Consider the following 24,165-nt stretch of genomic DNA (forward strand, 5'->3'; position numbering starts at 1 on the left):
GGACACACAGCTCATCACTAAGCCAAGACACCTGGCTCTGCACTGGGGCATCCAGGACCTGGGTGGAGGCTGCTGCAAAATCAGTCAGCAAGGAGAGCTGGGTGGGGGTGATGAGCGGGGAGAGAAAGAGGGAGAAACTGACTCCCACTCAAGATGAGAACGCAAGCCCCACTTCCAGAACACCCGAGGAAAGCTGACGCTAAGAAAGATAACCAACACCACCGACAGGAGGGACAAGGTCTTAAAGATTTAGTGTGAACTAGAAGGCAGTACTGAAGAATTTACCCCGAAAGATAAAGAAATAAACAAGAAAGAGCAGTTGGGACCTATGGAGGATGGGAAGTTCTACAACGTATCCAACAGGATTTCCAGAAGATGAGACATGGGATGGCAGGACAGCAATAATCAAGGAGAGCATGGCTGAGAATTTTCCACAACAGAAGACATTTTATGGCTCCTCAGAGTAAAAGCACATACCAAGTGCCAAGAAAAAAAAAAAAAGAAAAAAAAAAAATCCACATCTGGAAAACGAGGGGGACGCTCCCTTTGCCCAGCTCATTCTGTTCCCACGATCCCCAGCCCATGACCCTCCTCAGAAGCTGCCTGCCAATGTCCTGCTCGGGTTTGGCCCTACTTCCAATCCTGATACAGTGAGAAAAGCCCTGGATTTGGGGTTAAGAGATGCAGGTTCGAGTCCCTCATCTGTTTTTGCCTCACTGAGCCTTGATTTCTTCCCCTAAACTGGGGTCAGAACTAGAATTATAGAACCTTAGCACCAGAAGGGACTTCAGGGGTGGCACCATCACAGCAGACCATGGCTGCATGTATTTCCAGCACCTCCACTGACTAGCTCAGTGCTCAAGAGTTGCTTAACCTCCGGTGTCTCCATTTCCCCATCAGTAGAAGGGGATACTAATAGCACCCACCTAGGGGGTTGTGAAACGATGAAATGAATTCATACTTGTAAAGAATTTAGTGCAGTACCAGGCACATAGCAAACATTCCACCTGGGGTGGCCATTACTATTACTATAATAACAGCCCTCCACAAAATGCCACCTGCACCTACACTAGTGTGAGGGGCTTCCCACTGAAACCACGGACTCCAGGCACAGCAGAAGCAGGGCCTACTGCCACCTCTGCATGTGGAAACGGGCAAGCCAGCAGCCTGCCCCACCCCACCTTTCTCCCTGGCCACCCCTGGTTGGCCCTCCACCTCCAGAGAAACCCCTCCCAGTGACCCACCAAAAACTTCCCCAAATGCAACGTGCCCAGACCCTGCCCCAGCACCCCCCCTCCCTTCCCCCTCGTTGCGCTAGGTACCCTACCTCTCTCTGCTCACTGCAGATCTTACACAGCCACAGGGGCCGCTTCTGGCCAGGGGAGGCCTCGATCCCACATTTGGTGCAGACTTTCTACAAGAGAGAGGACATGGGAACGTAAACACTTCAGCTGCTTTGTCCTCAGCTGAGGGGCTGGGAGAACGGCAACCAAGGAACGCTTTGCCATCTTCCAAGGGGATGGCTTTTGCTTCAGGGCAGAGACGTAGGTAACCCAAAGGGCACAGATCATCGAAAACCTGTGGGTGGCTTTGGGGCACAATGGATGTGCGGTCCATGGATCTCTATGATACAGCTTCACCCCCACGATTACATTCTGTTAGGAACACATCAAAAATAAGCTTGCTGATATTCACAGCTGCATCATGTTCAATAGCAAAGAACTGGAAACAACCCAAACGCCTAACACCCGAGGAAGATCCAGGCACCGTAACAGAATATGACAAGGCCTGTACCAGCAAATTGTGTCCATCCCTGCAAATGAGGGCAGGGTGGGCAGGAAATGATCTTACTCAACAGAGAAAACATACTGGTGTATAACCACACAAAAAACTCACCAGTAACAGCTTGAGCACTTACTTTATGCCAAATCTCTTCACGGAACCATCCCAAGAACCCTATTGTGTAAGCATTAGGCCCATTTTACAGGTGAGGGATCTGAGGCTCGCGGTAGTTGGAGAATTTGCCAAGTTCACCCAGCAAGTAAGTAACAGGCTCGGGTCTCACTCTAGAGTCATATAATTTTCTCCAGACACGTAAGTAAGCAGAACCCAGTTTCTGCAGTGTTTTTCCTTCTAAAGTGTTGCTTAAGCTCATAACGTCTAAATACATATTTTGCTTTTCCTAAAAGCACAGTAACATGCAGGGGTGGGAAAGGCCAGATGAGACGTGCCGGGAGGCAGAGGGGTCTTGGTGGGGCTGAGACTTATTCCCGGCTAACCAGCCAAAGTCTGACTTGGTGGCAGCAGGTTCTCTGAAAACTGTCATACGGGGCTAATCAACCTAAGCTGCCACGTGGAAGCTGCCTGGTCCCTGCAGAGCTGAGGGTTCTCCTGCCCCCACTAAGTCCCCCCCACACACACACACTGAGGAAAGGCTGGATCTGTTGCTTGGCCTTTTCTGCAGATTACCAACTGAGCAAGAAGCACACCTCTCCACAGAGAGGAAAATGTCACCAACTTGGCTTCTCAGAGCATGTCGTCACTGCCTGATTGGGCAGCTGAGCCCAGCACTGCAGGAGGCGGGGAGCCAGCTCTCTGATACGTTCTTGGGGGGTATGCATTTGCTCTCATCCAATACTTATATATGAGAAATGTCACTTTTCTTTAATTGCTCCAAATAAAATGTCATGTGTTCCAAGCTCCCATCTCTCTGGGTTAGCAAGAAAGTCCATCCCACTCACAACTGGGGTCCCTCCCCAGCTCTCTTGAAGATCCTGGGCTTGGGGTCTTCCGAGGTGCGGCCCCTCTGGGGAGGGTACCCTGTATGCGGTGTTCACTGCTGTGCTGCTCTCTCTCTGAGTTCCCACAGTCCTTCGGAAGGGGAAGGGACCTGGCCACTTCTGTGCCAGCCTGGGTTTGGGATCTGTGCCCTGCCGGGGCCAGCAGCCTGTTCCCCTGAAGCTGCCATCCCTTCTCCCTTCTCCCTTCAAGGCTGCCTCTTGCTACCCCTCCCAATGCTTGCTCCAACCCTTCTACTTCTAGGACAGGGTCCCCCATAAGCCCACAAGGTGGGCCTCAAGAAACACACGCGGGCCTCTCCTCCTAGGATAGAGAGGAAGGAGATGCTGAGACTGTTTTCCTTGCTAATTCCCACTATCTGGTATAAATAAATGGTGCACATGTGAAAATAAGTGTGGCCCTCCCTGAGAGACGATATTTTCCTACTGAATTTCTATAGGCTTATAGGGTTCAACGTCAGCTTGCCGTCCAAACACACAGAGTGCTCTGTCCCCTCCCAGTTAGATGACGGTGCTGGGAATAAGGAAAGAATAGAAGACCAGCTTCTACCATTTACTGAGCAATTGTGTGTGCCAGGCAACAACGTATGAAGGAGGTGGGTGTTATGATGTCCATTATACAGATGAGGAGACTGAGGCTCAGAGATGTTAAAGACTGCTGGAGGTCCCGCAGCTAGTTAGGGACGATCAGGATTTGGGAGGCTCCCTTCTTCCAGACCTCAGGAGAGCTGGATAACACCCTCCCCTGCCCGGTGCCAGGGAGCTGGTTCATGTACCCGGCAGTGTGGCTGAGGACTTTCAAATGAATGGGCAGAGAAGCGACATGACATTGGTTCTTGAAGCAAAGACTCAGGCTGGGGCATCTGGCTTTGCCTCCTCAGTATCTCTCAGGACGGAGGGTGGCTGCTCTTCACAGGAGAGAGGTTTCCAGCCGCAGGCAGGGAGCCAAGGCCCAGCAACCTCCCCAGAGACACCCCTTGGGTTTCCCCACAGCCTCCCTCTCTTTGTGGCCGCTCTGCCCCACACATTCGGCAAAGGATGGGGGAGTGTGCCCTCTGCCCGTCTTAGTCAGCTCTGGCTGCTGTAACAAAAATACCATAGACAGTTTAAGTCACCGGACTTAAACAACAGACACTTATTTCAGTTCTGGAGGCTGCAAGTCCCAGATGGGGGTACCAGTATGGTTGGGTTCTTGATGAGGGACCCTTACATATGGCCACCTTTTTACTGTGTCCTCACATAGTAGAGAGAGAACTTTGGTCTCTTTCTCTTCTTAGAGGGGTACAAATCCCATCATGGGGGCCCCACCCTCACGGTCTCATCTAAACCCAATCACCTCCCAAAGGCCTCACCTCCAAATACCATCACACCGGAGTCAAGGCTTTAACATACGGATTTGGGGGGAACACAGCCCCCAACCAGGACTGGCCCCTTCCTTTGCTTCTGTACATTGGGAGCCCTAGAAATGGACTCACCATCTCTCTCAACTCTGGATCACGTAGAGCCCCCCATCCTCCTGGGCTCTCCACCTCACGCTAATCCTGTACTGTCACCAACTTCATGTTCCAGAAACACTGTCTGAGCCCATTCAGAGGCCTCTCAGCTTGCTGCTCTGGGTACAGACTTTGGATTGAGGCAGGCATGATTGGGTCCTTGGGCAAACTACTCAAAGCCTCTCTAAGCCTGAGATGTTCTCATCTGTAAAATGGGATCATATCTATCCCCTAGGCTTGTCTTGAGGGTTAACTGAGATACACGTCGAAATCGACCGTCACAGTATAAGCACTTAATAAATGCTGGGCGTTATTATTAGGGACACCCCCTCGTGCCCTGTTGTAAAACTTGCACGATTTCCTTTTAGACCTGCACCATCTAAGATGGTAGCCACCAGCCACGTGTGGCTAAATTGAAATGAATTAAAATTAAATAAAATGAAAAACCCAGTTCCTCAGTCATAGTAACCACATTTCAAGTGCTCAATAGTCACACGTGGTTGGTGGCTAGCATATCAGATGGCCCAGAAATGGAACATTTCCATCATTGCAGGAATTTCTATCGGGTAGTGCTGGGCCAGAGGGCCCAGCCTTTAGTCTTGGCATCTTAAGACTCACCATCGGCCCCAACGGCCTGTTTCCACTGCTCCCCCACAAGGCCTCACTTCCAATCAGACTACTGTGCTCGCGTGTTTGCCCTCGTCAGCTTGTCTTGTCTCCACCCCACCCCACCCCTGTCTCCTGACTCCTACCCACCCTCCAATTTACTGATTCCTGTAACCATCACCTGCTGAGCACTCATGTGGAGCATGGCCCTGTGTTGGGGGTGGGTGGGTGGGGCAGGGCCCTGGCCTCATGTGCTCCCGGGGAGTCACCCAACCCTTGGTCCCGGGTCAGCCTGCCAAGTACAAGGGGCGTGCCCAGCTGCATTGCAGGAGTGACATTTAAGCAGGTTTGAAGGATAGGGGTGCATATGCCCTCAGCAAATAGCATCTGATGGATTGAACAGCTATGCTGTTTGGGGGCAGGAAAAGAAACCATTAGAGAGTGCACAAAGCTGTGTCCTATTTTCTACCCAAAGACCATGGCACATGGAACCACTTGACCTGGGGGCAGGAGTGGCGTGGGCCAGTTGCCCTCCAGAGGCTGGATCAAAGGCTAATGGTCAGCTCCCATTCTGAGGGGTTTTGGTGGGGGGTGGATGGGTGGCATGTCCCAAATGTTCTGTCTTCTCCTTGCCCTGTGGGGTGCTGTGGGAGGGTGGGGGGTAGCATGACAAGGCACAGCCTCCCTGCCCATGCACAGTCCTGTTTTCAGGATACCAGCCATCACTGGTGGGACCCATGGTCAGATCCCGCCATCTCTTGGTTGTACAGTGCCTCTGGCTGGGGAATCCAGGCCAGCAAAAAAATAAATAAATAAATTGCTCCAGCTCAAATAATATAAAATTGCTGCTCTATTAAATCTTGGACCAATAAGAGAATAATAAGCCCTTTCCCCTATAGGCTTGGTCTTTATTCCCAGGTTCCAAGAAAGAAAATTAAGCAGGTAGTATTTTAAAAAGCGAGTGAGAAAGAGTGTGAGCCAGCTGTGACATTAAGTCAGTGCAAAGGAAACACTGCACAGCCATGTCAAGGACAGCCCTGGGGACCGGGGGTGGTCACTTGCTTCCCTGCCTGAGATGGGCTTCCATTGAGCAGAAGTGCCCTGGGCGAGCAAGCACTGGCTTCCCGGGCTTGGCTGCCTCGTGCTTCTTGTAGCCTGGAACTGTGTCTGAGTGTTAAACAAACCAAGTCCAGCTCAGAGCAGCAGTGACAGAAGCACAGGCCTTCAGCCTGCACATGCTCTCTCCTCAGGCCTGCCTTGGGCACTCCATGCATTCCTTTTGCAAATAAATATCCCAGTCGAGAACACCCATGGGGAAGGGGATGCTTCAGGGTACAGCCCACAGGACACAGCCTTTGGGGCAGGAGAGCACAGAGTCTGCCATTTAGACATAACCTTGGACTTGTTACTAACTTTCTCTGAGCCTCTTCTATAACATGGCGGCAACAGGCAGACTCATGACACAATTGGGAGGACCAAGGGAGATGATTCATAAAAGTGCTTAGCACAGTACACAGTAAAGAGAGGCAATAACCATGGTCCTTTCCCACGCGCATGAATCAATGAAGGATGGCAGCACCCAGCAGTCAGCACCCAGCAGTCACACAAGCCAAAGTCCAGAATCATCCCTGATCCTCACTCTCCCTTGCTCCCACCCAAATAATCCATCACCAAGAACTCTGAATCTTGCTCGCACTGTCAGTTTCCCTCTAGCACCCTCCCTGATCCACGCTGCCACCTCCAGTGCCTGGCCTACACCAGGGCCTCCCCGCACATCGCCTCACCCTCTTTGGCGGGGCTCCAGTTGGTTCCCAACACGGCAGCCGGAGTGATCTTTTCAAGATGCAAATCTAATCATGTTTTTTTTCTCCCATCCCTGCCAGCCTAAAAGCCTCCAAAGACTTCCTGTTGCTCTCCGGATGAAGACCACCCCTTTCACATGGTGTATGATGCCTGCTCAGGCTAGGCCCTACTTCCTTGCCCAGCCCTCCACCTGCTCCACCACCTCGCTCTTCACACTCCGAGCCCCAAGCCAGTCCCCTAGTCCTCGCCGTGCTTCTCCTGCCACAGGACCTTGGCATGCGCTGCTCCCTGTGTCTGGGATGCACTTGGTTACGCCCTTTCCTCATTACCCTATGCACCCTTTAGACCTCAGCAAAAGCACCACTTCTTCAAGGAAGCCTTCCCTGACTTCTTACCTGGTTCGAGCTTCCATAATATGCTCCTGCCTCTTCTCCTCCATTGTCAGGAATTTCACCCTCATTCATGTGGCTATGTGACTACCATCACTTCCCCTACCAGGCTGCCAGCTCCTGAGGGCAGAGGCCATGTCTGTTTCTGTTCACCTTTCTGTTTCCAGTGATTGGCACGATGAATATTTGTGGAATAAATGAATGAACAAACAGGAGCTACTTTTAGTGTTACAATTGAGAAGGTAAGAGATGGTCCCTCCTAGAATTGGGCCTGTTGCTTGGAAGAAAAGACACACAGAGATGTGAAACACTCACTGGGCAGCACAGGGCAGGGTGCTCTCCCAGCCACACTGAGTGACGCCCACCAGTACGGTGACGGGGTAGAGTGTCCAGGGGTAGGGGGGCTGCTGGCCAGGCAGGCCTCACTCTCAGGAGATGGGGTGTCAGTCCAGGCTGGCCCAACCACAGGGGAAATGATGCCAAGGGTCCTTTGTTAAAGGTGGGGGCAGGGATGTGTACCACCCCGGCCCCCCCTGACCCCCCCCCACCCGCTCTACACGACCGCTCCTGCCGACAAGAAGTGTACGTTCTCTGCAAGGTGCGTCAGAGCCCAGGCCCCTTGCTCCCAGGCTGCGGCTTGACATCCTCGCTCTGAGTTTCCCACCCATTTCATCCAGAACTCCCAGCTCCACGGCGGGGTTCCCGCACTGACACTGATCAGAAGAAGGGAGGGGGTGCCGTGCCAGTGCAGGGGGGACAACAAAACTGCTCAGCATGCAGACACCAACGCCTCTCTGAAACAGTGGTCTGAGAGCGTTCAGTCACCAGGACGCAGCCGTGCCCCTTTGACAGGCCCTGAGGGCTTTGAGGAATTATCATCTATCACACAGACAGCGAGGTTCATCATGCTCAGTCAACCAAAGAAAGATGAAATTGTGCTCCAATGTTCTGTACAAGGAGGCCAGGAAAATGTACGCTGCGCCGCAGACATGAATAATGAAAATGGTTAATTTGAAAATACTTGGTGCTTCAAGTTAACAAACATTTATTCGATGCCAGATGTAAGGCATTGTTCGAGGAGTGACGAGGCTGAACAGGGCACAACCCTTTGTCCTCAACGCGTGCCCCCTCAAACGGAGCAGCTGAAGAACTAGCAAGACTCATGGAAGAGGACTTCCCCAAGAGTGCCAACCAGCTGACGTTTGTAGTGAGACGGTGTCTCACGGGAACTAGGTTGCAAACGAGGCTCACAGCACAGCCGTCCCCCATCCCAATAACGTAGAGAAGAAACGGCTACGTACAAATGATGGCAGCAGTGTGAAGACGTGAACCCACAAATGTGCATTTCACATCACACGTGTTCCCAAGGCTAGACATCAACTCTTCAACAAGGAAAAATCCGATGTGTTTTAGGGAAAGCTATGCAGCAAAAAATATATATATATAATAATAATAAAATTAAAAAAATAAAAAGAATGATATAAATAGAAAAAGTGAAAACAATCACGACAAAGCTGTATAGGTACTGAAATGGAGCAATATTCACAATAAATGAAGTTTAAAAAAAAGCATGTTATAAACAGTATGCAGTGTGATTTTCTACCGTATAAATATGCATACATGCCTGTAGCTATTTAGACATCGATACATGCACAGAAAGATAACTGGAAGGGTACCGGCCAAAATGTAAATCAAATTGTGCTAAGTCAAAATCTATTTTAAATGGATAAGCAGAATTCCTATTTAAGGGAAGCTTATGTTAAATGTTTTGGGAAATCACTTGCCCCAACTCCTGTTTTTGACCAGATCTAGATACTTGTGTGTCAGGATGGATGAAGGAAGCTGAAACATATGCACGGGTAGGTGGGAGACAGAACTTCTTGGCTCAAAAGTAGAGCCAGCCCTGCCCCCCACACCCCCAAGGGTTTCTGGGCCACTGACCCCTCTGATCACAGGCTCAGTCCTGCTCATCATCCAGGCTTGGAGGTATCTCACCAGCCCTGGGGGACCCGGACTACAGGGGCCAGGAAACGGCCTTGTTTGCCATAGATTCAATATCTGGAACCCAGAGCAACGTATAGTTCACCAGGTACCAAGCAAGGTGTTTTATATAGAATCTCATTTCATTTTCATAACCACCCTAGGAGGTGGGTATTATTGTCCCTGTTTTATAAACGAGGGATCCGAGGCTTGAGGCTAAGTCACTGGACCACAGGAAGCTGGGATGTGAACGCTGTGCTGTTTGAGCCCCAGGCAGCTGCCCTGACAAGAGACTTCTCCACGTCCTCAATCTCCCCAGAGCCCCAAGTGAAGGCAGCACTGGCCCTTCCTCCAGAACTACAGACCAGATCAAGCGTCAGGTGGGAGAGGGCACAGGTAGCCCCTCCTCCATTCATTAGGACACAGCCTGGGGGCCAGCGGGGCTGAGGGCATGCTGACCTTAGCCTTGACCCCTTGGTCTGAGACAGAAGCCAGGAGGTGACCAGAGCAGAACTTCAGAAGGAAGACAAGTCTCTCTGTGCTTCCTACTCTAATGCCCCACCAGGGAAACACCAGCCTTCCTCCATCACGGCTGCAGGTGGCAGATGTAGTACCAAGTCTCGGCCGGGCCCTCTCCGTTCGCCCAGGCTTCCAGAAGGCTGCATCGCGCTTCCCCTCCATCAGATGAGCCACTGGTACTGCTTGGGGACCACCCACAACCCTCAGGCCTGTGCAGCCCCAGCTCCCAGCCCCCCAGCCACCTCTCCCAGGGGAAAGGAAGCACTGCAGGTTTCAGGACTAGCTTCCAAAATACCTCCTCCCTCCACCTGCCACGGACCAGTCAGTCAGCACCATGTCCTGGGTGGAGAAGAGGGTTAAAAAAGGATCACTCACGAGCACATAAGAAATCACGCGCTGCATGTGGCTTTGGAGCATGTCTGTACTCGTGCCCCACTGAGTGTGTCACGGGGGGAGGGGGACTTCGGGCAGGATGGAGCCACCAGGATGGCTGAGGTGAGGATAATGGCTGCCTGCCGGCCACCCACCTGCCCCTGCCACCCCCGCCGGCCACCCGTCCAGCCCTGTTAACGTTCCTGGTCCTGGCTCTCAGCATCACCTCTCAGACCACAGACTGTGTGCCTGGTTTTTGCCTCTTTTCCAGGAGAACATGGAAAACAAAGGAGGTTTGAGCTGTCTCAGTGAGGCCCAAGGGGCGTGTGGTGTGGGTGACAGAAACACAAGGAGAGGCCGTCGTAGTTTCAAACAAGAGCTGGGCAAAGGACTGGAGAGGGGTTATTCAATCTGAAACTAAGAGGAAGGTTTTAAAAAACCAGCCAATCCCTAATGTATTATACAATCAAAGGGGGACCACAAGAGCCATGGCTCTTCGTCTTGTGGAAGTCACTCATTCATTCAACAGGCACCTGCCGAGGACACGCTAGGCGCCGGGTATGCACTCAGCATGAGGTGTTAAGAAGTGCCCACAACTAAAACAAGGAAATAGTCATGGGGATGTGCAGGGCAGCGTGGGGCACATAGCCAATAATATTCTAATACCTATGCACAGTGTCGGGTGGGTAGTAGACTTCCGGGGCTATCGCTTTGTGAGTTTTATAAATGTTTGATTACTATGTTGTTCTGTATGTCTGAAACTAATTTAAAAAAACAGGGGGGGTCCATGACAGCGTCTAGGGGGCAAGAGACGTACCAACGCTGGCCTGCGTGCACAGAGCATTAAGTGTGACCCAAACTGAAGAGCGCTGACGCAGAACTGTGTACGCACAAGGGAATTATGCACATAAACATGGAAGGGACAAAGGACGGGAGGAGACAGCCAGGGACAGTTCCCAGATCCAACTCCACCTCAGGCAAGGACCAGATGTCCACCCCAGAGGCTGGGGTGAGCCCCTCACGTGTGTTTCCATGGACGTCCCACTGTGGCCAGCAATCTGCAACTCCATCTGGAGTCCCTCTCCTCTGAGGGGGGGGGTCAGAACCTCTGGGGCCTGAGGATGGGGCGTATGTAGCAGGAAAAAACCACAGTCAATATTATATTCACTTTTCTCAAACATAGGATATTATTTTGAATATAATGACAGTGTTAAATAGTGTTAAAAATAGTGGAAGGTTTCCCCGTTTATCAAAAGGCAGCCTTGGTTTTGAGTGGCTAAACGACGCTGCTCTAAAGTCTTGACAGAGAAGAAGGAACACCACGAGTTCCTGGTCAGAAGACCGTGTGGGGACGCCACACTTGTCCTCTCAAACACGTAAGGGGGCCTTTGGGGTGCCATGGGGCTTGTGTGGGGATGGGCAACGGCACTGACTCTTCCCAGGTTACGTGAGAACTAGAAAACAACGTGCATAAGATCTTGCCACTCCTCCGAGAGGGGTTCTATCAGGGGTTCTCGAACACAACCCTCCTAAAATCTCCCGAGCCTGGCGTGTACGTCAGGGCCCACCCCTGCCCCTGGGCCAGCCTCCTGAGAGGAACACTATACGGTAGATGGAGTTCCACCATATGCGAGGGCTCCCTGACCCTCATGAAGCTTTCCATAAGCTCTGAACACCGCCTGCTCCACCCTACTTGGCTCCCACAAGTCCTGGGACTATACACCTGGAGACTTCCTTAGCTCCTTCCAGCCCTCAAGGTGGAAGAAATCCCTTGCTTCTGCGCCCACCCGCCAGCCTGGGCTCCTGGAACTGACAGGACCTGAGCTCATCCTGTCCCCCAGACTCCCAGACGCAGGTCCACGTTGCTCTATCTGAATGACTGGGGGCTGACGGGAGGTGGTCTCCATAGGATGGCCCCATCACACAGTGACCTGCAGCTCTCCAGCTCCACTCTGGCTGGGAGGGAATCCGGGCAAGGGAAGGCCCAGGAGGTGGAGGACGCCAGTTTACATCCATCTTGCTCCTTGCTGCATGGTTACTTAGAGTCACAACTCAAAATAATGATAATAGCCACCATTTATTGAGCACCTATTCTCCGCCTGGCACCAAGCTCAGTGCTCAGCACACATAATCATTATCACATTTAATCTCGTTTATGTTCATAATGGCCCCTTGAAGAAGGTTTTATGATCTGAACGTCATGGATGAGGAATCGGAGGCCCAGAAATGTTCAGTAGCTTGGCTTAGCCCATGTAATGAGGAGGCGGCAGAGCCAGGATGGGGACCCAGTCCATAATAATAAAAGCAAGAGTTCATATAACACGTACCGTGTGCTGGGCACAGCATGAGTGCTTTACACAGATTATTCATTTAACAACAATGGGCCTGGGGCAGACAGGTTGGGTAATTTGTCCAGGGTCATACAAGGATAGTCAGCGGAGGGTGCACTGAGGTCCTATTCCCGATCTTGCCTCTCACCCATGTTCTCTATGACCCCCACACTTGCTGAGAAGGATGCTTATGGGGCTTAGGAAACGGTCGTCACTGGGAGAGAGCAAGTGGATGGAGGTATCCTATGGACAACGGCAACCCACTTTCTGAAACAGACATTAGCCATGCCGGGAAGGTGAATGCAGGGAATTGAAAGCTAGACAAAGCCAGCTCCAGTCTACCAGACCAGTCCTGGTTGCACAACCAACCTCTGTTTCCCGAAGCCCTGAGGCTGGGACTTCCACTATTTCTCACCCAGGGGCATGCCTGCCCCATCTGGCAGTAACCAGACCCAAGCCCTGATAAAGGAGCCTACTTCTCACAGCCACAGCCAAGGAAGAGGGTGGATCTTTTTTTTTTTTTTTTTTTTTGTCCTCATGTCCAGAGTCCTGAAATTGCCGAGTCCATCTCAGGAGCCCCTGAGTTAATGGCTACAAGTGAGCCTGGCTCCTTGGGGGCTATCAGAAAGCCACACCTTGGAGGGAGGCATTCACTGCAGTCAGCAGTGGCTATGCAAGGAACCTCTGGCCAGGTCTGCTGAGAAGATCCTCGCTCTGAATTTCTACAATTCTGGGGCATGTGACCAGTCTGGGGAGGGCTGACCTCAAAGACACAGACGTCACTGCCCTGCTTGTGGAAGCTTGAAATCTCTGTGGGAAGGTGAGGCAGGGGGCTCCGGTTAACCTTACACGATCCCTTCCCCTGGAATTTGGTGGGCAGCAACATTAGTTGCAAGACAGGGCCAGTGATAGCAGGAACATTCAGCCAACACTTCCCAAGGCCCTGCTGCTATCAGGCCCTGGACTAGGCCGAGAACATGTGAGGCTCACAGGCGGAGGGGCAGGGAGACAAGAAAACGGATGCACCTGTATACCAGAACCTTCCTCCCGGGCCCCCACCTAACTCTCCAGCCTCACCAAGCCCACCATGCACGTCCCCCGTGCTTTACTGTCTTCTCCTGACACTCAACGTATTTCCACCCCTCCATGCTTTTGCCTAGGCTGTGCCTCATGGCTAGTGACCTTCTACGTTTCCTTCAGATACAACTCACCTGTGACCTCCCACCCCACCCCACCCCAAGCACTCGTCACTCCCTCCTGTGTACTCCCACAGTGAAATGTCAGGAGAGGAGAGCTGATGCATCATATGGAAATTGTCTCTCCAGGGATGGAGCTGGTCTAGAAAAAGGACATTGTTACCGGTATCTAAATCCCCAAGTTTAGCAGGTGCCTGGCGTGTGATTGGCTAGGAATGAAGGGAGGGGCTGAGTGACAAGCACAATGTGCCAATGGGGTTGGGATTCTATAAAGATCTGGGGCCTAGGGTGGCTAGAGACAAAGTGCCTCTGCTGAGAATATGGATTCAATCACTCTCTCCGGATCAATTTGTCCTGTGTATTCTCAGCAGAAGCTCTTTTTCTGGAACATTCTGAGATGCCTGTGGAATTCCAGCTCCTAGCTGGGTATGGGAGGTGAGGAAAAGGAAGGACTCTGGGTTATTCTGAGGCTGCCAGCCAGACAACAGGATGAACGGTGGTGATGTTAACAGAGTGGGGACGAGCAGCAGGTGAAATATTCGGCTTTGGCCACACTGATATTTGCAGTGTGAGTGGACTCCCTTGGAAGAGCTACAGCAGCAGTTGTTACCCAGGCCAGAGCTTGGGGGGAGAGCCAGGTGACAGAGAAGAGGGAGGGCCAGCCTATGGTGCTGGCTGAAGCTTGGGAACTCAAGGGGAGGCACTGTAGATCAATGAACTTTTTACATTGATCTGTGGGCTGTCTGTTATCGATTCACCAGTGCCAGAACGGCACTTTAGAGGCCCAACACTTTGCCTACCCCTGAGGTAGCTCCAGACCTGAACTGGTCTTGGCGCACGGTAGGTGTTTAATAAATGTGTGTTTAAGCTGAAGGAGACTTGAGCATTTCGGTTCTTAGGGATGGAGCTGGTGGAGGGGGAGAACATAAGAAAGGAAAGGGGCCTGCACGGGGGCCAGGACCTGGGGGAGGCGGGAGGGGACCCAGCACATAACCACGGGCCTGAAGCTGGATGCAGCCAGCCAACCATCCAACTTGAACTGCCGGGCCAAAGAGAATGGAGTGACAAGTGGGAAAGTCTTGGGGAGACTGGAGAGGGCCAGTCAGGGTCCACCAAAAGCCAAGGTAGCATAGGTCCCCCACCCCACCCCGGCCAAAGTCAGGAGACCCTCTACACATCCCAGCTCACTCCCCCCACCAACTCAGAAAGGGACATTTCAGCCCTTTGGCAGCCCCACCCATTCCAGAGGTCAGCACTGTCCTCTCTGACTTTCCAGGATCATCAAAACTCTCAAAACGTCAGTTTATGTGAAAATATCCTCTCTCTTCTCTGTGCCCCCTCCAGTGCCTGGGACATAGTAAATATCCCTGAAGCCAGAAAATACCTGTCGTGGGCCTGATTTTTTTTTTTTTTTTTTTTGATTTTTTATTGAAAAATACAGTAGACTAGACAAACAGCCTCAGGTTTCTTAACATTCTAGTAGCAGCAGCACTAGTGATTAATTAGGGACCCCGGTGATGTGCAGGAACAGAACTCCAAGGAGAGCGGTGACAGGTCGGGGCCAGGTGCAGTCAGGCCAGACCCTCAGGCCTCAGAGCTCCCAGCCCGGGCTTTTCACTGATGCTGCTCAAGTCAGCAGCTTATACCTAGGGAACAGACTGAGGGCCCTGGACACCAGGTAGAGGCGATTAGACTTCATTATGTAGGCAGTAGGGAGCCACTGAAGACTTCAGGGGGAGGGCAGAGCACACTGGTCAGAGCTGCACCTGAGCAAGATGAACAAGCAGAGGAGCAGAGAATGAGCTGGAAAGCAAATGAGACTCCACCACAGGCAGCAAGCTGCCGGGTGGGGAGGCGCTGCAGGGGCATCCACGTGCTCAGGCCTCACTCCCTGGTGGGCGCAAACTACACTCCAGTCTGTGTCTGGAAACTCAGCATGGCAGATATGGTTCCTGAGCAGAGGGGTCTCTGGAAAGGCCTGATTTCTTTCCTGGTTGGGAGACCCGCGCTAAAGGGAGCCTCAGGAGAAAAGCTGGCTCCCTCTCCTCCCCCTCACTTCTAGCTGCCCCCACCAGCAGGACAGGGGCTCTGATGCCCTTCTGAGGGGGAACAGAAGGACTGGCTAAATCCACCTTCAGTTAAGGTCGCTGAACAGCAAACAGGCACGTGGGAAAGGCTGCAGCAGGAAGCACGGGTGATTGGAGAGCAAGGAAGATTCGCAGGCCTTCCCCAGCGTGGCAGCTTGCGGGGCGCAGCCGGTGAGGTGAGACCCGTGTGTGCGCGGCCCGGCCACACCACCAACTGGAAATGTCATTATCTGTTATTTACCACAACCGAGGACAAGAGGCTGCACAAAATTACCGTTCCTGGTAACAGCTGCTAAATAGATTTGCCAACACTGCTTCCTGCTGCCTGAGTTCTCTCAAATGTACATTGACCAGACGCAGGGGGAAAAGCCACTGAGCTCTGGTGGCAAGGAGCCTGAGGGGGTGCCAGACACGTGTCTCTGGGAAGAAGCCCGACTAGCGTCTCCAACCCCTAATCAAGCACACAGACAATTTAGCCATTCAACAAGGGGCTGGCCTCACAGTGTCTGTGGTTCACGACTCAACACCAAAACTCAATCCCCTGCAGACCCCCACATGTGTCCAGCTACTGCCCAGCCACTCCTGGAGATGTGACAAACCAGGGCAAGGCCCTGGGCCTGCTCTGTGGGGGGTCTGCCTTAGGGGGGCCTAGGATGCCACACCCTACTGTGGATGGCTATTGGCTCTAAGGGCTTTAATCCGCTCTATTGGGGGACAATTAGTCAAGGACCTTGGAACCCAACTGGCAAGCTGGCACTAGACATCATCTCCCTTTGGGGTCTCCTATGTATTTAGCTCTCTTTACTCCCCAAAGGGTATGTGGGCAAAGTTCTGAACTGAGCCATAGGCGTAATTACAAGGCCTTGGCTGTGCCACCAGGAGCAAGTCACGGTCTTGAGCCTCAGAGTCTCCTTCTGAAACATGCGTATAGTAGCTGCTTTTCACCTGCCTAGCTCTGGGGCAACAGGAGGGGCATGTGGTATCACAGAAACATCAGAGGCAGAGGGGTGGGGGGCGTCTCAGAAGCACATGCCAGCTTCAACACTGGCGTCCCTGCTAAGAGGGCACAGACTCCATCACAGCCTGAGCCAAGGAGATTTAGGAAGCAAACCTGCCACAGCCTTTAAAACAATAAACCAAGCTGTGTTCGGAAGCACAGAGAAAGGAGTTTTAGCTCACAGCTGCGGCTGCTGCCACTATACTCTGTGGGGGCCTGTGGGGGCCCCTGAGGAGCAGGTTCTGGGGCAGTAACGCTGCAAGGGCTGGACGGAGCCTGCCCTTCACGGGAGGACACTGATGGCAGGGCCTCTCCTCCCACTGTTCCCTTTTACAGGAGAGGACAAGAGCCGCGAGAGATAAAGGGATTTTTATCCAAGGTCACATGGGGAGTTCAGAACAGAGCTGCGACTGTGGCCAGGTGTGCTGACGCCTGGTCCACGCACTGCAACTGCAGGCACAGCAGGCAGGTCCAGCGGAGCTGCAGATGTTTCATTTAGGGATTTAGGCAGAACTGCCCCCCATCTCATTCCACCAGCTATGTCCCTCCTCTGATTTACACAGGGACCAAAAAGACTTTTAAGAAATAAGCTCAACCCACACCCTCATCTAGATTTCAGACACGGGTGGGGATGAGGGGCAGGGAAAGCACTGAGCAGAGGAAGGCAGCAGAAGCCAAATTGCAAAGAGGGCTATGACCCTGGGAGAGACTGGAACACTGGGAAGAGGCCAGACACAGCAGGGAGCAGGAGGAAGGGTGTTTGGAGTGAAAGAGGGTGGGCCTGGCCCAGCACCCCCATCCGGTCCTGCCCCCCACAGGGTGTGTGAGCAGCCTAGAAAAGAAGGGGCTTCAGTAAAATGCGAAAAACTCCCTTATATCATACAGCAACTAAAGACCGTGTTAGATTTCCATGTTTAGAGTTGGGGGGATGTCTTTAATATGCTATTAAATGCAAAAAGGAAATTACAGAGCAAGGGTAGTCTATGATGGTCCCATTCAAAAAATATATATGCATATATACCAGTGAATGTCTGTATGTGTGTGGAGAGAGAAAGACAAACGCCCAGGCTGCTAAGATTGGAGGTAAGGCAGGGCCGTGGTAACAGTTTATACATTCTGTATTGTTTGATTTTATAATTATTGAGTGGTTACTATGTGCCAGGCACTGTTTCTAAGAGCTTATCATGTACTTCACTCATTTCAATCCTCACACCACCTTAGGAGGGACGTACTATTATTAGTCCCAATTTCCAGGTGAGAAAACTGAGGCAGAGAGGCAAGGTTAACTGCCCAAGTCAAGAGGAGAACCCACGCAGTCCGAATTCAGGGCTCTTAACCTCTATGCAAGAGTGTCAATTACTCTTTTAAATTCCAGGAAAAGAAAACCAATCACAAAGTAAAGGGTCTACATCTCACTAAATCCTTCAGTACTTTGAAGCCCAAGCAACCAACCCTGGCACCATCCACCTGAACCCCACCAACACATGACAGGGAGGGAAAGGAAATCATACTCTTTCTCACTTCTGAGTGGCCTGGCACCCTGGGTGAGGGGCAAATGGGCTGGGACACGGGTCAGCACACTTTTTATGTAAAAGGCCAGAAAGTAAATATTCTAGGCTCTCTGTCACAGACTCCTAAACCTTGCCAATATAGCACTGAAGCAGCCATAGATGATATGTAAATGAATGGGTGTGGCCTGTTCTAACCGAATGTTATAGACATTGAAATTGAAATTTCATATAATTTTCACGTCACAGATATTCTTCTTCCTTTGATTTTTCCCCCCCAACCATTTACAAATGTAAAAACCATCTAGCTCATGGATTGTACAAAAGCAGGTGCTGACCCACCCAGCTCTTGGGTCCCTGGTGCAGCAGTGGAACGGGGGAAAGGGGCGGAGTCACCAGGATGGCTGGAGTGCGTTGGGGGGGGGCACAGCCCAGGACGGGGCAGGAGTTGTCAAATCTGGAAACATAGTCAGAAGTCAAGCTGGGGGTCTAGTAACTGGCAGTGGTGACTCAGGGTAAAGCCCAAGTTGGGGCTCGGTGGAGATGGACCACAGAAGCCCTGTGTTCTTGGTGGTCACACTGAAGACAGCCCCACCAGGGCCAATCTGGAGGACGGAGATGCCTCACAGCTGAGGGGCTAAGCGGGGAGAAGCACCCCTCCGCGGAGGCCCAGCTCTCACCAACCTCTCTGCCCCCCGCACCCCAGTGAGCAGCTTCCCCAGCATTTACAGGGGTTGTTCCTTCTCAATGTGATGCCCCTTGACCGCATACAGCAGGTGTCTAATGACCAGTCCTGGCTCATCTAGTAACAGAGAGGCTCTGACATGTCAACAGCATGACATCCATGTGGGGACAACAGGTCACAGAAATGTCTCCAGACAGGTCATTTAGGCAGGTTCAAAGGGAGAAGACAGCTGACCCCAAGCAATGCTTCCACCATGCTCTCCTGGTGGCCGTCTTCTCCTCGACCTGGACCTCTGTGCTCTCCTAGTGCTTCAGTCACCCCCACGTCTACCTCTGGGCTGCTGATCTCCCGCCAGGGCCCCTCTTCAGACCATCAGCCTGGGGTCCAGCCCACAGACTACATGACCACATGGCTTCCCCAGGACTCTCAGCCCTACCTGCACCCCCAGCCCCTCCCCACGCCTGCTCCTGCACCAGCCCAGCCTTGCACACTGGGCCCCAAGCATACGTGCGGCACACTGGACAAGGCCATTGAACCTTGCCACTGACCGTGCCCACAAACCCCCTGTGGCCAGGCAAGGGACTTAACCTCCACACTCTTGCTTCTTCAGGGCAAAGTGTGGATCAGGGTGGCTGATAATTAAGTGGGGGAGGGGCCTGGCCTGGAATGAGCTATCAATCACCGGTAGCTTTGGTTATTTCTAACTCTTAACTGTCTTTTGAGTCTCCATTCTAGTGGTTCCTGCCTGAATTCATGCCCGTGTTATTGCTAATTGGATAATTCAGCATCCAACAGGCTCTCTCCAATGTACCACATGGTCCCCACCCCAAATCTGCCTCTGGACTTAGCCTCCCCAGAGACCCACATGATTGTCATGCCTGCTTAGCGCCCTTTGACGGCCCTGCTGCCTGCAGGACACTTCTCAGCCTGGCACCCAGGGCCCTTCACGATCCTTACTTCATTCTCTCCCCTCCCCCTCAGCCTGCCTCCCTCCCCCCCGCTTCTTCATACCCCAAATTACTAGCTATGCCAAATGTCCACCAGTCCCTGCACTTCCTACTCACCCTGCCTCTACAGAGCTGTGCCTCCTCTTGAAATGCCCTCCCCTGGCACCCCAGTTTCCACCCTTTCAGGCCCTGCTCAAATATAAGCTCTACTCTGCAGCCTCTCACACCTCTTCAGGGGGCAGCCTTGCCACCCTTCTGCTCCGAGATCACTCCATGCCTTTTGCTCCTATAGCACTTCTCACACTGTGTTGCATTATACATCACCAGCGGTGGGCTCCTGGAGGGCAGGGCTTTCATGAAGGTGAGCTAAGTGGGCAGGGTCTCTAGAGGGCTGCAGGAACTGACTCAATGACCATAAGGCTCATCTCTCTCCAGGAAGCTCTGGGCCTTGCCACCAGGGGTCGAGCGGTTCCCTGAGCACACCCTGGTTCTTGGCAACGGCTTAGCTGCTTTTGACCTTGAGCTGAAGGTCAGTGCTCAATGGGGTGGACACAATGGTCACTGGCCTGCACAAAGCAGCAAGAAACAAGCTACTCTGGGGGGAAGAAAAGCCATGCCACAGGCACCAGAACAACAAGAAATAAGTGTGTCTTAATGGAGTTGTTCTGTCAGACTGGCGGGCTAATGTTCCAGGATGCTGCGTGGTGACTCCAGTCTGGCAACAGTGGCCAACTCAATTCCTGCCAAGCAGCCTGGGCGATGAAGCAGCAGCCAGAGCGAGCCCTCAGGGCAGGCGAATTAAGTGACTTTTTCTGGGAATTTAGGAAACATCAGTCGCTGAGTGAAAAAAAATCCATCTTTGTAATGAGACACAAACACATGTTCTTCTACATCTGAATTAAGTCGAGGAGGAGAAAGGGCAGTGCGAGGCCAATATGGAGGCAGCTCAGATGAAATGGCTAATGCTCCAGGAGGCTGATGCTTCTGTGGCTGCACCCGAGGGACAGAGGTGCTGAGGGCTGGGTTTGGAGAGGGAGTGGGGGACATGGATGAGTTTCATCACACCCCCATTCAGGAAGGAGGCTCTGCGGAAAAACTGCCCCTTCTTATCCTTGTGTACTGTTGGTGGGAAGGGAAAATAGTGCAGCTGTCATGGAAAGCTGGATGACAACTCCTCCAAAAATTAAAAAGAATTACTACATGAGCCAACAACTCCACTTCTGGGTATATGAGGTCTGACAATTAAGTTTGTGAACTAACCCTAGAAAAAGTGCTACATACCTCACTGCTGAATATCACTACAGTCACCTTCGACGTGCCCCCCTTGGGAAGCTATGCACTGACGGCAGGACCTCGTCCACCCTTCAAAGCAATTTTGGAACTTTCTGGAATGGCCATCAGAGCTGTCATCGTATTACCCTTGATGTCCTGAATGTCATCAAAATGTCTTCCTTTCAATATTTCCTTTATCTTCGAGTAAAGAAAGAAGTCACTGGGGGCCAGATCAGGTGAGTAGGGAGTATGTTCCAATACAGTTATTTGTTTACTGGCTAAAAACTCCCTCATGGACAGTGCCATGTGGGCTGGTGCATCGTCGTGATGCAAGAGCCATGAATTGGTGAAAAGTTCAGGCGGTTTTAGTCTAACTTTTTCATGCAGGCTTTGCAGCACTTCCAAATAGTAAACTTGGTTAACTGTTTGTGCAGTTGGTGCAAATTCATGATGAATAATCCCTCCAATATCAAAAAAGGTTAGCAACATTGTTTTGACTCTTGATTTGGACTGATGGAACTTTTTTGGTTGTGGAGAATTGGCTGACTTCCATTGTGCACTTGGATGCTTTGTTTCAGGGTTGTATTGGTACACACATGTTTCGTCACCAGTGATAACACGGCCCAAAACATCATCTTGCCTCTCCCAAAGGTCTTGGCAAACTTCGACTCTCCTTTGCTTTTATTCATCGGTGAGCTCCTTTGGGACCATTTTTACACACACCTTTCTCATGTTAAGATTTTCCTGTTTCTCTATCAATGTTTACTTGGTCTGCTATGCTTCTCACAGTCAGTCGACAATTTTGATGCACAATTTGATGAATTTTTGGAATGTTTTTATCAGTTCTGCTCATTATTGGCCACCTGCCTTCTCTTCATCACTGAGGCGTTCTCTCCCCTCAGAAAAAAGGTTTAATCCATTTGTACACTGCCGTTTTCTTCCTGGCATTATCCCCATAAACTTGGACTAACATGTCTCTGATTTCACTTCCACTCTTGCCAAGTTTAACAAGAAATTTAATGTTTGTTCGTTGCTCGAATTCAAACTCAGACATTCTCGCAATGGCACACAAAAACACGCAACAATAATATACTCCACTCAGCAAGACACCACCACACATCAAGAACACAGATGTGAGACCCTGATATACCAAGGTTATGAAACCTTATCGAGCTGTTTGTACAGGGCTGCCACTATAAGCGCACGGTGGCAAGTTTGCGAACTTAATTGTCATACCACATGCCCAAAAGAATTCAAAGGAAGGCCTCTGAGAAATATGTGCATTCCATATTCATAGGAATACTACTCACAATAGCTAAGCTGTGAAGCAACCCAAGTGTCAGTGGACAGATGAGTGGATCAACAAAATGTGATACCTTTATACAGTAAAATATTAGCTTTAAAAAGGAAGGAAATTCTGACACATGCTACAACATGAATGAACCCTGAAGACATTATGCTCAGTGAAATAAGCCAAACACAAAAGGACACATATTATATTATTCTGCTTACATGAGATAACTAGTCATCAAATTCACAAAAACAGAGCGGCCGGATTTCTCAGTTGGTTAGAGCGCGAGCTCTTAACAGCAGGGTTGCTGGTTCAATTCCCGCATGGGATGGTGGGCTGCACCCCCTGCAACTAAGATTGAAAATGGCGACTGGACTTGGAGCTGAGCTGCGCCCTCCACAACTAGATTGAAGGACAACAACTTGGAGCTGATGGGCCCTGGAGAAACACACTGTTCCCCAATTAAAAAAAAAATTTCACAAAAACAGAAAGTAGAATGGTGGACGCCAGGGGTTGGGGTGGGTGGGAATGGGTAGTTAATGTTTAATGGGTATAGAGTTTCAGTTTTGCAAGATGAGAAAGTTCTGGAGATGATGGTGGTGATGGAACACAACAACGTGAGGGAATTTAATGCCCTTGAACCATACACTTAAAATGGTAAATTTTATGTTATGTACATTTTACCATAAAGTTCAAAATATGTAATTTAAAAAACTGCCTCCTCCTATTTTGGGGGACTCAAGTTAATCCAAGGCATAGGGTGGAGCAGCCCCCAATCCGCAGGCCCAGCGAAGGCCAGGCCACAAAGCTTGAAAAGTCATTTGTGGGGTCCTCTCCCCACCATGCCTCCCTGGCTTTCTTTCTGTTCTTGTTTATGCCACATTCTTTCCCACCCAGTCCCTCATCCATGCTGCTCTCTCTGCCTGGGACACTTTCTGCCAGATCTGATTTTTTCTCGTCATGGTCTCAGCTCAAATCTCACCTCCTCATAGAGGCCCATGCTGTGCATCCAAAATAAAATAGCTGCCTTCTCACTCCCTCCCCACTGGCTCTTAGAGTGTCCTATACCCCTCCCCCACTTTTTATGTTTTTGTCACTTTCTGGAATTATTGTATTTACTTGTTCTTGTCCATCTTGCCTTTCTAGGTCATAAACTCTATGGGGTTGATGTAGCACAGTGGTTAATGGCAAGGACGCTCAGAACCAGACTGCTTGGGTTCAAATCCTGGCTCTACAACTAACTAGCGGAGAGACCTTGGGCAAGGTACTTATCCACTCTGTGCCTCAGTTTGCCCATCTGTAAAAGGGGATGATAATAGCGCCAATCCCATACGGTTTGTTAGGAGGACTGAATGAGTTAACATGTGACGAGCCCTTAGAACAATGTCTGGCAGAGTGAAAGAGGGAAGTACTAGCTCTTATTACTACCTACCAGTGGTTAGGAGGGTGAGGCTACCTCCTGCCTTGTTCATCACAGCACCTTCAGGGCCTGGCAGGTAGTCAGTACCCAATAAAACATTGTAGAAAGAATGAATGAAAAAAATTCTGCAGAGACAAGCCCTTCATAAAATTCAACTTCATTCACAAGGATGGGCCTAGGGTGCTGAGCTGGCTCCCAAGAAGGTCAAAGTCTCCCAAAGGGGCTGCCTGTCCTCCCACCCGCACAGACCGTGGCCCCATGAGCTCAGTCATCCCTATGTGTTGAGCTTTTGCAGTGGGAACATCCTGAGAACATTTGGCTGCTTCTGAAGGTTGGGAAAGGGGCTGGAAAAGCTGTTTTCCTTAGTGGTGGTGAGGGCAGCCAGCTGGCCACTGCTGGCTCCGGCTGGAATACAGGCAGAGGGCGGCCTCTAGACTGGGCCTTCTGGGTGCTCCCGGCGTCCCCAAAGGCA

At 51.2% G+C, this 24,165-nt stretch overlaps 1 protein-coding gene across 9 annotated transcripts in view; it reads right to left on the reverse strand.

Moving 5' to 3' along the window:
- Positions 1-24,165, reverse strand: part of RPH3AL (rabphilin 3A like (without C2 domains)) — a 138,700-nt gene that overhangs the window by 51,967 nt on the left and 62,568 nt on the right. For 6 of the 9 annotated variants that reach the window (XM_019739549.2, XM_074320070.1, XM_019739550.2 and 3 more), the window contains exon 5: positions 1,328-1,414. The exons of the other annotated variants lie outside the window; for them this stretch is intronic. In XM_019739549.2, coding sequence (XP_019595108.2) covers positions 1,328-1,414 — 87 coding nt within the window. The remainder of the gene's footprint in view (positions 1-1,327; positions 1,415-24,165) is intronic. 9 annotated transcript variants of the gene reach the window in all.

This window comes from Rhinolophus sinicus, linkage group LG15 (assembly GCF_036562045.2).
Source record: "Rhinolophus sinicus isolate RSC01 linkage group LG15, ASM3656204v1, whole genome shotgun sequence".
Lineage (NCBI taxonomy): Eukaryota > Metazoa > Chordata > Mammalia > Chiroptera > Rhinolophidae > Rhinolophus > Rhinolophus sinicus.